Consider the following 14,744-nt stretch of genomic DNA (forward strand, 5'->3'; position numbering starts at 1 on the left):
AAGATGGTTCCAGAATGAAGTCGGGGACCCCCGGCATGGATGTGCATTTTGCGGGCTGGGCTGGGCTGGGGGTGCGCTCCATCCAGCGCTGCCGCGATCCCGCCCCGCAGTGAGACAGTATGCCGACATCTGCCTCTTCAGCACCGCGCAGTACAAGTGCCCCGTGGCTCAAGTTGAACAAGAGTGAGTACCGGACCGCGCCTGGATCTCCGCCTCGGTGGAGAAGAGTAGGCGCCGTTGGGGGGGCGGGGGTGCCCTCTAGGAAAGGGGCGTTTCTCCCCAATTGGTTAGCCAGGTGAGCCCAAAGCCACGCCCTGCCGGTGTGTGCCCAAAGGAAGGGGCTAGGAACGCGGGAGAGGTTGCTTGGTGGTGGTGGGCTGCCCTCGCCCGGCCGGGCCCTCCAGGAGCCCTGTTCTCTCGCCCCCGCCCGCAGCGACCAGGTGTCGCCCAGTTCTACGTTCTGCAAGGTGTATACCATCACCCCGCTGCTCAGCGACAACCGTGAGAAGCGCGGCCTCGCCCTGGACGGGAAGCTCAAGCACGAGGACACCAACCTGGCTTCCAGCACCATGTGAGGGGACGCGGTGGGAAGCCCCCCCCCCCTCCCCAGCCCGAGGGACAGCCGTCCATCCAGCACAGGCGTCGGGCAGTTCCCTAGGGGCCAGGGGCGGGTCAGTGACCTGAAGAGACAAATCTGAGCTTTCATTGGCGGGGAGGACGCAAGTCTGATCCTGAGGAAGGGTACAGCCGGATCGGTGGCCAGGGTTAAGGACAGAGGTGGGAGAGGGGCAAGGTAGTGGCGTAAGCACAGCGGCTGGGGGGGGGGTTTGGAGGAAGACCCAACACAAGTCGGCAGTGTGGCTGGGGCAGAGAGGAGGGAGTGGGGCCGGGGGTGGGCAGCGCTGTGAGGCGGCCAGTAGCAGAACCGCTGTGTGCCTCCTTGCCCATGAGCCTGAGGCAGGGTTGCCCCGGGATCCACAGCGCCACAGCCAAGGCTGGACCTCTATCTGCAGTAGTTTGCAGGAGTGTACTGCAGGCCTGGGGGCCCCCGAGGAACACGAACAAGGGGCGGTGGTGAGGGCAGAGGGTGGGCAAGTGACAAACAAGACTGAGGCAAGCCGAGGCCAGGGGACTTCAGCTCTGACGCAGAGAGCGAAAGCCAAGAGGCCACAGAGGGCTCTGGGGGATGAGGTGGCCCCTTTCCCTGGAGAATCAGGCAGTTTAGCCAGAGCCCTGGGGCTGGGGGCCAAGTGCAGGGCTGCGCAGCACCCTGGGGAAGTGCGCAGGGCCATCCAGGGGCTCCTGGTCCAACTCCACCCTGCTTGCAGAGTCAAGGAGGGGGCCAACAAGGAGGTGCTGGGGATCCTGGTGTCCTACAGGGTCAAGGTGAAGCTGGTGGTATCTCGAGGCGGGTGAGTGCGCTGGGGGCCCAGGTGGGGCAGCACTGGTTCTCGCTGGGACGGGGGCAGCATCCTGTTCATGCCAGCTCTCCGCCTTCCCAGGGACGTGTCCGTGGAGCTGCCTTTCGTTCTGATGCACCCCAAACCCCATGACCACATCATCACCCTCCCCAGGCCTCAGACAGGTAAGTGTACTACCCCACACCCGCAGAGGGAGGGTGTGAGAGGTCCAGTAGAAAAATGCTGGCACTTCTAGCACCCAGCCCACCCACCCACCCACCTCTCCTCCTCCACCCAGCCGTTACCGAAACAGATGTCCCTGTGGATACCAACCTCATTGAATTTGATACCAAGTAAGAAACTCATCCCTCCCCCACCTTCCTCCCTTTCACTCTCTAGATTCCTACAGCCTTCAGATCGACCCTCATGCCTCTAGTATTTGTCTCTGGGGAGAAGGCATAGCTAAAGCCTCAAATCTAGGTGCCTTGGCCCTGGCAGCCTGCCCAATACTGCCCCTCCTCTGCCCCTGCTTTGCAAATACCTCCAGTCCCACTGCTGTGCTAACACTTGTCCCCAGGAGGGAAGCAGGGCGTTGAGAGCAGGGTCCAAAGCCCTTGCCTCACCCCCCTCTTTCCCATCACCAAGCTATGCCACCGACGACGACATTGTGTTTGAGGACTTTGCCCGGCTTCGGCTGAAGGGGATGAAGGACGAAGACTATGATGATCAATTCTGCTAGGAGGGGGGCTAGAAGAAGGGGGTGCATGGTGCTGGGAGAGGTAGGGTAGGACCAAGATCCCTATTGGTATGAAAGAAGGGGTGGTCCCAGCCCATCTTCCCTTCCCCCTCCATCTAGCAGCTTCCTCAACCAGCCCTTCCCCCACAACCATCCACTGCCAACCCTCCCCAAGATACGCACTGGACCCATCTCCTGTTGAATGTGGGCATTAATCTCTTGACTTCAGCTGTGCCTCCCCAACCTCCCAATGGGCAGCTAGCTGTGTTTGTATCTCAAAATGGTTGTTGTTGTTGTTGTTTGGGGGGGGGGTGCCAAAAAGCCCAGTGATAGTTGGAAGAGGGGCTAGAAAGAACTTCCACCTCCCCATGGGTCAGTTTTGCCTCCCAGTTCATTCCAGATGAGGCTCTTTGGGCGGCAGGGCCATTTCTTTGTTTCTGAACATAAAGAAGAAAATAAACCTTTGAATAGGCATGAGTGTGCGTGTGTTCTCTACACAGAGTTGAAGAGACGTAGCGTGTGCTCGTCCGTGAGTCTGTTAGGCTTGCGAACACCACCCAGGCGAGGACCCAGACTCACTCTTCGTAGCTCTGGGAACACAGGCTTCCAACACATGTTTACTGACTGACTGTGTTGAGCCTGTGTGTTCCAAGGCAAACAGAAACGACTGGGTCAGCCCAGACTTAAGGGTACAGTTTGGTAAAGCCACAAAGTCAACATTCATTTATAAGGGAAACCACCACCAGCTGCCCTGCTCTTGGGGTGCTCTCGGGAACTGGGCAGGGCAGTCTGGACACTCCTGATCGAGGTCTGCCCTTCCTTATGGTTGTTCCCGTGGCCCACTCCTGGCCTCAGTGGGGCCACCTCTGCAGGCCTCATCCGTGGAATCTGGGGTTTCCATCTAACGCAGAAGCCAAGGCTTGGGGCAGCCCGAGACAGCTGTTCTGTGGTGAGCCCAGCCTAGGGGTGGCGCCCGAGCACCATACCACTGATGGGTGCTCTTCAGCCTCTCAGCCAGGGCTTCTCCCACTTCCAGCACCCACCCCTGCGCCTGGAGCCCAACTTGGCTCTCGCTGGGCCCGGAAGTCTCATCCACTCATCTCATGAACATCTACTGCATCCCTATGACGACGACGAGGGGGCTTCAAAAGGTTCACCAGAAACGAATGAAACTAACGAAAAGTGTCCCAGGAGTTTCTTGAAGTCCCCTCGGATGCACTGGGCATAGCCAAGGACATAGCACTGACCAAGAGACACTGAAGGATGGCAACTGCTCCAAAGGAGGAGTACCAAGGGCCATGGGAATACTAGCAAGGAGTGCTGGCCCAGGCTGAGGCTTGGGATGATTTCCTGGGGAAGGTGGCCTTTACGGAGAGAACTGAGAGAGAGGTTAGGAGACCACATTAGGGATGGGCATTATGACAATAGTGTGGGTAAAGGCAGGAGGGACAGCACAGTTCAGGGACTGAAGGGGTCAGATACTCCTGTTACCCACTGCTGTCTATTCTGACTCAGTAACCAATAGTGCAGACCAGGATTGTCGACAGGGTTGCCCAGGCTGTAAACCTTGAAAGAAGTCGCCTGCCACATCTTTCTCGCAGGGAGTAGCTGGCGAATACACACCACGGACTTTGGGACTAACGGAATGCTTCACCACACCACCAAGGCTCCTGAGACAGACAGCCAGGGGCAAAATCGTTCTAGCTGAGCTAATGTGGCAGATGGGGGAAGTTCATGCAGGCCTTTCTGTCCATGTTATGACTCATGACTTCTAACTAAATCACGTATTTACTGACAGGCTTTAAGCACTGGGAAAATACCAGTGACCTTGCTTACCCTTGCACCCATCTGAACAGCCTGCTTCCAGAGCACACCCTGAACTTGATCCCAGGTAGGAACTATAGACTCCAACCTTTACCTCCAGCGTCCCATGAACCTGAGGCTTGATCTCTAAGCTCCTGGCCCCCCAGACCTCCAACTCTTTCCAGGGAATCAGTCTTTTGGGAGGCACGATGGTGTCGCAGTCTCTACCTTCTGAGATTGTGATTCCGTCGGCCACATTCATCCCTGAAGGTGATTCTGGACAGGGTGATTTTACTGCAGGCCATCAGGGACAATGTACTGGTGAGAAACAATACTACTTTTCCATTGTGGTTTGGGGTGGGGTGTTTGTATGTTTCTGTGAGTTCAAGAAGGCAATGCATGCACATGATTTAAACCAGAGGTTCCTAAACTGACTTGGCCTACCACCCCCTGATCAGAAAAGAAATGGGTCCCTGGTCATTAAAAACTTTTGTGCTATAACCTGTCATCCGAGAGAAGGTGTAGGCATCTGTGTTAGCACCTGGAGAAGGACCTCATGCTTGATAAAGTCGAGGGGGAATCCCAAAGGAGGGAACCCCTCGATGGGATGGGCTGACACAGGGGCTGCAACAACGGTGTCCAGCAGAAGAACCATGGTGCCAGGAGGTGTTTCCTTCTGTCGTCCAGAGTCACTGAGTTGGAACCGACCCACGGCGCCTATAACAACACCACCATCTGCTCTTGGAGTCCCCTTGGATCGCTCCAGCACCCCCTCCAGGAGCAGTACTGCCCACGTTTGGGAAAGACTGCTTTACACAAATGCCCAGACTGCTATTCTAAAACGGTCAACAATGAAGACGAGGCTCTCTCCTGCCCCAGTCCCCTCTCCCCCCTTCCTCCCTCCAGAGACAACCAGGCTGAACCAGCTTCTTGATTATTCTTTCAGGGAGATTCGTTATCTTCAGCCATACATGGGCAGGTCTGTCATGGCAACTCCCTGCACAGAGAGTAGAACAGCTCCTCCATAGGACACCCACCTTCGTCAAGTACACCTGGGGCGCCTTACTAACCCTGTCCTACAGCTTGTTTTATCCCTCTTCCTAGTGCGTCTAGATTACGCCTCCCTCCTTAAACAAGACCAACAAGTAGGTAAGTCAAATACCATTGCTAACAAGGAAAAAATAGTGCATAATTAGTTGTCGAATGGCTTCATGTCTATCACTCACACACCACCCCCAGCATAATGTAAACACCCTTACGGCAGGGACCGCTCCATTTCATTCACTGCCTGGCACACAGAGAAATATGATTAGGGTGGTAGCTCCACGGAATGCAGATTTTCACACTTAGAATTATGAATGTCAGTCCAGAAGTATTGCTACGAAACCATCAGAGCCGTCTTCATGAAAAACATCAAGAGCTGAATCTATTGATTCTCAACATACCTTCCACCTGAGTCTATACGCTTCTGAAGGCCAGGTTTCCATCTCCGATGCTTCCCTGCAGAATCCTGCACACTGATTCACACCACATCAAAACAGCAGTCGAAGTAACTCAAATTGTGTTCTTCCTAAATATCCTGAGTCTGGGACGTGATTGGTGCTATTGGGTAGATGAGGTAAGCTTTCTCAATGGCATTCTTGGAGAACAACCTCTGCTGCCTTCCAAGAATGAGCAGGTACATGGTTGAGATTGAAAAAAAAATTTTGTGCAAATTTCCTGGCCCACTTCTCAACAAATGCAGTTTTTGTTTCTCTTAAAACTTCTTCACCAAATAGGTGCATAAGCAAATGTGGTGAAGAAAGCTGATGGTGCCCGGCTATCAAAAGATATAGTGTCTGGGGTCTTAAAGGCTTGAAGGTTAACAAGCGGCCATCTAGCTCAGAAGCAACCAAGCCCACATGGAAGAAGCATACTGGCCTGTGCAATCACAAGGTGTCGAAGGGATCAGGGATCAAGCATCATCAGAACAAAAAATCTTACGATAGCAAATGAGGGGGGTAGTGTGGAGTGGAGACCCAAAGTCCATTTGTAGGCCACTGGAGATCCCCTTGCAGAGGGGTTTCAGGGAGGAGACGAGCCAGACAGGGTGCGATGTAGCAACAATGAAAAATACAACTTTCCTCTAGTTCTTAAATGCTTCATCTGCCCCCCACTATCATGATCCGAATTCTACCTTGCAAGTCTGGCTATACCAGAGGATGTACACTGGTACAGATAGGAACTGGAAACACAGGAAATCCAGGGCGGATGATCCCTTTAGGACCAGTGGTGTGAGTGGTGATACTGGGAGTCTAGAGGGAGAGTGGGTTGGAAAGAGGGAACCAATTACAAGAATCTACATGTGACCTCTTTCCTGGGGACAGACAATAGAAAAGTAGGTGAAGGAAGACATCGGACAGGGCAAGATATGACAAAATAATAATTTATAAATTATCAAGGGCTCATAAGGGAGGGGGGAGCGGGGAGGGAGGGGAAAAAAGAGGACCTGATGCCAGGAGCTTAAGTGGAAAGCAAATGTTTTGAGAATGATGAGGGTAATGAATGTCCAAATATGCTTTACACAATTGATGTATGTATGGGTTGTGATAAGAGTTATATGCGCCCCAATAAAACTATTAATAAATAAATAAACTAAAAAAAAAAACTTCACAAGAAGCCCTTGTGATTGTCTTGTGTCCTTTGAGAAAATCGATCCAAATGAACCCTCTGGGATCCCAACACCTTCTGAACTGACCTCTCTGTCTTGAATTGAACTGGCTCAGAAGATCCCTTCCAACACCACTTTTAACTAGACTTTTTTAGGCAAGTGTATGACTTGTGTGCAGCCATGCATTGATCACAAAGACATGTTTAAACACATTGTGTTTGGAATAAACCTGTGCATGTATGAACTGGATCACCAGTAGTGGTCTTTTTTTACGTACCCTTGTAAATACCTCACCCATTTACAGGATGGCATAGTTTTCCATGGCCCTGTTATTGTCAGGGGCCATTAGAGTCGGTTCCAACCCCAAGTGACCTTGTGTACAACAGAACAACACATTGCCCAATTCTGTGCCACCCCCAGAATCTTTTGTTTGAGCTGATTGTTGCAGCCACTGTGCCAACCCGTCTTGCCCAGGGCCTTCCTCTTTTTCACTGCCCGCCCCCCTGCTTTACCAAACACAATGTCCTTCTCCAAGGACTGATCTCTCCAGATAGCATGACAAAATACGTGAAATGTGGTGTCACCGCCCATACTTCCAAGGAGCATTTTGGCTGTATGTCTTCCAACATAGATGTTTGTTCTTCTGGTGGCCCATAGTACTTTCAGTGTTCTTCACCAGCTCCATCATTCAAATGTGTTCATTATTTTGCAGTCTTCCTTATTCAACGTCCGACTTTCACATGCACATGAAATGATTGAAAACACCATGGCTCTCGAATCAGACAAACCGTAGTCCTCACGGTGACACGTTTGCTCTTCAACACTTTAAAGAGGTATGGTCCAGATTTGTCCTGTGCAATAAGTCATTCAGGTTCTTGACTGCTGCTTCCAGAGCATTGATTGCGGGTCTAACAACATGAAATCCTTGCTATCATGATGTGAGCTATCGGTCCAGCGGCGAGGATCTTGGTGTTCTTTACACTGAAATGCAATCCATCCTAATGACTGTAATTCTTGATGTTCACTGGCAAGTGCTTCAAGTCCTCCTCACTTTCAGCCAGCAAGGTTGTGTCATCTGCAACGTCGAACGTTGTTAACAAGGCCTTCCTCTCATCCTAATGCCATGTTCTTCTTCAGTTAGCCCAGCTTCTCTGATTATTTGTCCCCAACCTACAGAATTATGAGTAAAAATGTACGGAGGCTACAACTCTGACACACATAGTTCCCAATTTTAAACCATGCCGTATTCCCTTGCTCTGTTCACACATCTGCCTCTTGCTCTATGTAGCGGTTCCACATGAGCACAATCAAGGCTTCTGGAATGCCCATCTTCTCAAGGCGATCTGTCGTTTCCTATAGCCCACACATTCAAAAGCCATCGCCTCATCAACAAAACACACCTTTTAAACCATCATTCCAGTATGCTCTGCTTCCAGCCAAGCTTCATCTGCCATCAGCAATGACATCCCTTGTTCCAGGTCCTCTTCTGAATCCAGCCTGCACTTGTGGCAGCTCCCTATCGATGTACTACCGAAAACTGTTGGTGGATGATCTTCAGCACAAGTTTACGTGCATATGAGCTCAATGATATTGTTCTATAATTTGAGATTCTGTTGGATCATCTTTCTTTGGGATGGGCACAAATATGGGTCTCCTGTAGTCAGTTGGCCAAGTAGCTGTCTTCGAAATTTCCTGGCATTGATGAGTGAGTGCTTTCTGTGCTTCATCAATTTGTTGAAACATTTCAACTGGTAGCCCGTCAATTTTGCAATTCCCAAGGGCTCACCTAGATAGAGTTGCTCAAAGAACCCAGCACAATCACGAAGCGTTATTATGAAAACCTTTCAAGAAAAAGGCCAGGAAAGTGGTGCTGCAATATTTTTTCCCATCATGACAAGGTACCTGCTCACTTTTCAAGGGTAGCAAGCACTGTCCTATGAGCATTTCATTGGCAAATGCTCTCATCTACCTCATCAACCCTACAGCTCTGGTCCCTACAGATTACTTTTTGTTTCCAAAACGCAAAGAACATATCAAAGGAAACCTGATCTGAGTCCTTCAAGGTTGCCGAAACTCCTGTTTCGACGCAGTGTAAGTTAAAAAAAGAAAAAAGTATTCTTCAGAGAAAGGTTGGAGAGATGGAAACATTGCCTTCAGCAGGCGAGAGCTCTACATCCGTGCTTCCCACTGTGGTGATACCGCCCCCTTGGGGGTTCTGGGACGATAGGGGAAGGGCAGGCTGCAAAAGCAATACCTACACTTTATTCTGGAGTCTGGGCTATCGTACCAAAGTTGTTATTTGCACTGAGTAATGTGGTTTCTGAAAGTGGGGTGGTAGACCAAATCATTTGAGGAATCTATGACCTAGATGAAAGCTATGTTCAGAAACAATAGTTTCAGGTTGTGATATTTTTGTTTAATAGAAGTTGCTATGGTTTTTTTATTAATGCTTTTTTAACTTACCCTTATGTGCCTTTTGCACACGTACAAGAACAGCATGTTAACCAACCACACCACTGGGCTTTCCAGCACAGGTAATGGCCACCTGTAGGCTAACTAACACTAGAATTGTTGGGCCATCTTGTGATCCTTGCCGATTTGGTGGGTAAATTATCTTTCAATCATTTTCTTTTTCATTTCTTATTGAGCAAGGATAAACTCAATTTATTGCATGAGTGTTCTTTTTTAATCTAGTCTAAGAGCTCCTGATGTATGTAGCAAATAAATTAGCTCTTTGTCATACTTGTTGCAAATATTTTCCCAGCTTGCCTTTGACCCTTTGAATTTGCATCTAAAGTGCCTGTTTTTCTTTTTGATGTCAGTGTAGTCAATTATAATCACTTTTCACTTGCTTACGTTTTTAAAGTTTTATTGACATGTAATTCACATATTGTATAATTCAATAGTCCAATCGTATTAAAAGAGTTATATGATCATCACCATAATAGATGATCATCACCATAATCGGTCATAGAACATTTGCTTCCTTCTTACACTCACTTTTATTTAAAATCCCTTGTTTAAATGGCTGCTTGGTGTACTGTCACAAAGCTCTCTGCTTTTTTCGCAATGTATGGCATTTCCTTTTCTTTCCAGTCTGAAGGTCAAGATCATCATATCAACCACTATCTCATCAGCACACTCAGCTTCTTTCACAATCCAAGCAGTCCCCAGACAAGGCAGTTCCCTTTCTAAAGTCCACCTCTAAATCCATCAGGGTAAGTCGTAGCCAATGTCAATTAGACAAATAATTGTCTGTCTTGGTATATAGTGTACTTTTCTAGATAAAAGAAAATCTTCAAGGAACACTTCCAGATACAATAAAACATCTTTCATATAAGAACACAGAAATAGTAGTGTTTTGATGCATGTCACAAAATAGCATCCATTGACAAGCACAAACTATTGTGTGTACCGAATCTTTAATATATGTAATAGACCTTCCCCAGGCTGGCTCCTTAACTCCAGGTTGTATGTAAGTTGTATGTAAGTCAGGCATTCCTAAACCAGCCTGCGTGTGCTCTCAAACCCCACCCTGGGATCTCTCTAACCAGCTGCCTTCACCGTGGAGCGCTGCTCGGAAAACAATTCCCACTCCCGTCCTTACTTATTTACCCAACAAGCTTGTTTAGCACATCCAAGGCTGCAGGTGCAGCGTGTGGATTTGTATGGTCTCTAACCTCAACAGGGTCTCCATAACATGGTCTCTCTCCCTGTCCCTGGTCACCTCCCACTCCTGCTCCCATTCTATGAATTTTTCCCAACTTTCCTCACTTCTTGTGGTGACTTCTTTCCTTCAGAGCTGAAGCTCTGAGGGATGAATGGTTTCCATTTCCCTACCAACAAATATTCCACTGATGCACCTACAGAACTAAAGTCAAAACGTCTTCTCCAGTTCAAAGCTAGTCCCTTGACCTAGGGATCTCCCCCCTCCTCCCTCCTCCTAAAACCTTGATTCATAACCACCCCCTCTCTTTCACCTGCCTCTATTGGCTTTTCTGCCATGGTTAAACACGCACGCACGCATGCACACACGCACGCAAAAGAAAAGGAAGGGAAGAGGGTGGGAGGAAATCAAAACAAAACCACTCCTCCACTCAGGATCCTTTCACACTCTCCATTGCCTCTCTCTCTTTGACTCCTTTTCTATTTGCGTTTCAAAGTGATGTGTACGAAGTCAGCCTGTGGTACCAGGCCGCTGCAATGAAGAGCACACGCCCTCCTTCCCTTCTCCCGGAGGCAACTACTCTCTCCGGGGGAATTTTCTCTTAGTATTAACTCCGTATCTCTAAACTCTGGGCTTATTTTACTACTCCTTGATGTCTGTCTGCAGTGTCACCCCCACCCTCACGCCCCTCCCATTGAAGGAGACAAAGATTTCTTTCTCTGCCCCAAAACACCGAATCCTTTCCTGGCAGCTCCACACCCCACTCCTAAGAGAATCCTATCGATTTGGGTGAGATCAATATTCAGTACGTTACATTTTGATGACTCTGTTAATGAGATCCATAGCCAAGTCATGAGGTGGATTAGGATTACCTCTGTTTTCCCTGAATAACTGTCATTTTGTAATTTGCTTCTGAGTTTATCACTCACCAACCCTATATGCTCTTCCAAAGGTCTGTCTATATCCTCAATTCATTCAAAACAAACTCAACGACCTCTCTCTCATCTCCTAAGAGAACCCCCTGCTGAGCCTTCTACTCTGTTCCTCATGCTTGCTCCCGCAGAGGTCCTTCCACCATAGCCTGGGGTTCTTAACCTTCTCAAGACCTTCCATCCCTGGATCCCTGATCTTCCTTTTGGGGGTCTAATTCTAGTTACTGCTTGAACAGGGGTACATGGAAGAAAAATGCTGAAACCCTGTATGTATCAAAACCACCTTCACCCCACCTTCAACATTTTGGTTCCCAGCCAACTGCCAACCACTTGTGGCTCCCAGGCTCCTTGCTGAAGAGACTCCAGCTAGCCCCTAAAAATCTACCCTATGGTTAAAGAACAATAGCTGACGTGGCCAAGGACTGCATTTCCCAGAATCCCTGAGATGGCAGAGACCATTTACCTACTCTGCAATGGAAAGTGAGTAGATATAGCACAGGCCACTTCCTAGCTAGACCTGGGAGATCCAGGTGTGCGTCCTCCGCATGTCCCTTTCCTGCCAACTGCAACCCAGAGGGTGACAGCAAGCCAGTTTTGACCATGCAGACCACAGCAACAGCCTAGAGCAGTGTTTCTCAAATTTCACTGTGCACACGAATCCTCTGAGGATCTCAAAACACAGATACAGATGCAGCAGGGCAAAGCCTGAGAGTCTACATCTCTAATAAGCATCCAGGTGATGCCAGTGTTGTTGTCTACAGACTACACTAAAAAAGATAAAACCCTACAACAGCGGTTCTCAACCTGTGGGTTGCGACCCCTTTGGGGGGGGGTGTCAAACAACCCTTTCACAGGGGTCGCCTGATTCATAACAGTAGCAAAATGACAGTGATGAAGTCGCAACGAAAATAATTTTATGGTTGGGGGGGGTCACCACCACATGAGGAGCTGTATGAAAGGGTCGCAGCGTTAGCAAGGTTGAGAACCACTGCTCTGAAAGATGCCACTGCTAGCCCCAGGCCCTGTGTGATTTTGTGGAAACAATCCCCTACCCAGGAACCCTGGTGGCTTTGTGGGCAGCGATCCGTCAGGTAACAGTTTGAAACTACCAGCTGCTCCGAGGGAGAACGCCGGGGCTTCCTGCGCCTGTAAAGAGTTCCAGTCTCAGAAACCCACGGGGGCAGTTCTACCCTGTCTTACAGGGTCACAATGAGTCAGCATCAACGCAATGGTAGTGGGTTTGGTTTGTATTTGATCCCCTACCCACAATGAGAGAAAACAAACAACTTTGAGTCATTGCATTTTCTGGTCTCTGGCAGCAGTTCAGGTTCCGCTGGAACACAGGTGAGTACAGCCTTCTAGTAGTGATGCTGGAAATCACTTTCCCTAGGAAAGGCTGAGGGTGCTGCTCCACTCACGGGCTCAGAGCCCGAAGGGTTGCTCTTAAGAGGCCTGGACCCACTCTGCCTGCCGATGCTTTAGCCTGCTGCGGTCAGTCTGTTTTCTCTCTGCAACTTTTTCCTTTTTGGTCAAAGCTTTCAGCTAGTGGTGTGCTATTTCATGATCTGTCTTGGTGTGGGCTCTTCTCCTCCGTCACATTGGGCACTTGATGGGCCTTTTTAATCTGGAAACCAAAATCCATCCATTCTTGGAAAGATGCATGAATAATGTGTTCTTTCTGCGTAACTTTTTACTCTGAACCAAGTGGTTTTAGGTGATCCTTCTCCCCCGTCTTCACTGTTCGCTCCTAGAGTGAAGCCTCCTGGACTGGTTTTTCCCCCTATATGCCATCTTTCTCGTTCGCCTTATTTGCTAAGAACGTTCTCAATTGTTCTTCTAACCTTTCTGCCGGGCTTTTCGTTCCTGCCCTCCTGGTTCCATTTTCCAAGTGTGCTTCTTCCCATTCAATCCCTGTGTTCTAGCTCTTCTCGAAGAGCTTCCGGTGTTTTGTTTCGGAAGTTTTACTCTGTATCAGTGGTTCTCAACCTTCCTCACATGCCACGACCCTTTAACACAGTTTCTCATGTGGCCGTGACACCCCCCCCTCAACCATAACACTATTTTCGTTGCTATTTCATAACTGTCATTTTGCTACTGTTATGAATCAGGCAACCCTGGTGAAAGGGTCGTTGGACCCCCAAAGGGTTGAGAACTGCTGATCTATATTGTTTGCTTTTTAACAACCCATTGATGTCAATCCTATGGGACAGAATAGAACTGTCACATCAGGTTTCCAAGGCCCTGGTGGTGTAGTGGTTCTATGCAGGGCTGTGAGCCACATGGTGGGCAGTTCAAATCCACCAGCAGCTCTGCAGGAGAAAGAATGGGCTTTTCGTACTCAAATTTTGCTGTGCGGTTACAGTCTCGGATACTTACAGGGGGTCGCTCCGAGTCAGCACTGACTCGGTGACAGTGAGTTAGTTTGTTCTTCATCTTCACAGAGGCAGACTGCCACAACTATCTACTGTAGGGGAGCTGCTGGGTTTGTCTAAGGTTAAGTCCCTCTTCGCCCCACTTCACCCACCACCCACATTGATTCTAGCCCCTGTATCATAAGGTTTCTTCGGTTGTCTTTTGCTGTCTGTGAGGCACACAATTTGTATTTTGCAGCTACGGGTTTCAGAATGAGATGATTGGTTTTGTTAGAGAAACCCTAATGCCATTATCCTTGGGTCTTTCCTATTGACTAATCAAATTCTCTCCTAAACAGTCTTCCAGTCTCCTGGAAAAGTATAAGCATGGTTACCACAATTCTTTTTTTAATTTAAAAAAAAAATTTATTGTGTATTAAATGAAGGTTTACAGAGCAGAACGTCAGTGGTTTTTTTTTTGAACATCAGTTTTACTTTCAAGAATTCACAAACATTTTGTTTCAACTCACCCCTTACAATCTCTTCAATGTACTATCTCTTATCCTCTCTTTCCTGTTTCTGTTCCTCCTTCTACCTGAACCCTCTGAACTTTGTGTTGGGTAAATGCTGCCCTTTCGATCTTAAATGGTTGATTATTCAACCACAGAGTGAGTTCAGTTCCTGGCCTGAAGGGAGATTAGGAGCTATGGTCTGGGGGTCCCACCTGTTGCCAGAGGTCTTGAAACCATCACTCAGTAAACAAACTTTCACTTAATTTCTACTTTCAATAAAATACTGCAGTGAATGACTCATGGGTCTTCTAGCAATGTCTTTGTAATTTTGAAATCAAATGACTGGGTAGAGCTATGCAAATGTGAGGTGCTTGTGGGCCACCAAGGGAATCAGATAGCTTGCTAATAATGTAAATATGGTATTTGGCACTCTTGTGGTGGGGTCATGCAAATAAGGTACCTGGAACCCAAATGTAAGGAATGATCAGGTTTGCTATCCTGCTAGGTTTAAAATTAGTCAACCCAGGGACAATAAGAAATCCCAGTGCCATCAAGAAAGAAGAGCCAGGAATGGAGTATGTCTTTGGGACCTGAGAGCCCTGCAGTGATCTTCCTCAATGCAAGACAGAATTATAACAACGAAAAAGGTGAGAGAGTGAGAAGCAGAGGAGAAACAGCAGCAGCAGCAGAACC

At 48.7% G+C, this 14,744-nt stretch overlaps 2 protein-coding genes across 2 annotated transcripts in view; one reads left to right on the plus strand and one right to left on the minus strand.

Moving 5' to 3' along the window:
* ARRB2 (arrestin beta 2) overlaps positions 1–2,610 on the plus strand; it is an 8,338-nt gene extending 5,728 nt beyond the window's left edge. The window contains exons 8-13 of the mRNA XM_004716169.2: positions 4–183; positions 434–571; positions 1,329–1,412; positions 1,503–1,585; positions 1,699–1,753; positions 2,046–2,610. Of these exons, the coding sequence (XP_004716226.1) occupies positions 4–183; positions 434–571; positions 1,329–1,412; positions 1,503–1,585; positions 1,699–1,753; positions 2,046–2,139 (634 nt within the window). The 3' untranslated portion in view covers positions 2,140–2,610. The remainder of the gene's footprint in view (positions 1–3; positions 184–433; positions 572–1,328; positions 1,413–1,502; positions 1,586–1,698; positions 1,754–2,045) is intronic.
* The window catches only part of PELP1 (proline, glutamate and leucine rich protein 1), a 75,814-nt gene that overhangs the window by 58,900 nt on the left and 2,170 nt on the right, over positions 1–14,744 (minus strand). The window lies entirely within an intron of this gene.

This window comes from Echinops telfairi, unplaced genomic scaffold, assembly GCF_000313985.2.
Source record: "Echinops telfairi isolate 266 unplaced genomic scaffold, ASM31398v2 ScPeMD7_2010;HRSCAF=2546, whole genome shotgun sequence".
Lineage (NCBI taxonomy): Eukaryota > Metazoa > Chordata > Mammalia > Afrosoricida > Tenrecidae > Echinops > Echinops telfairi.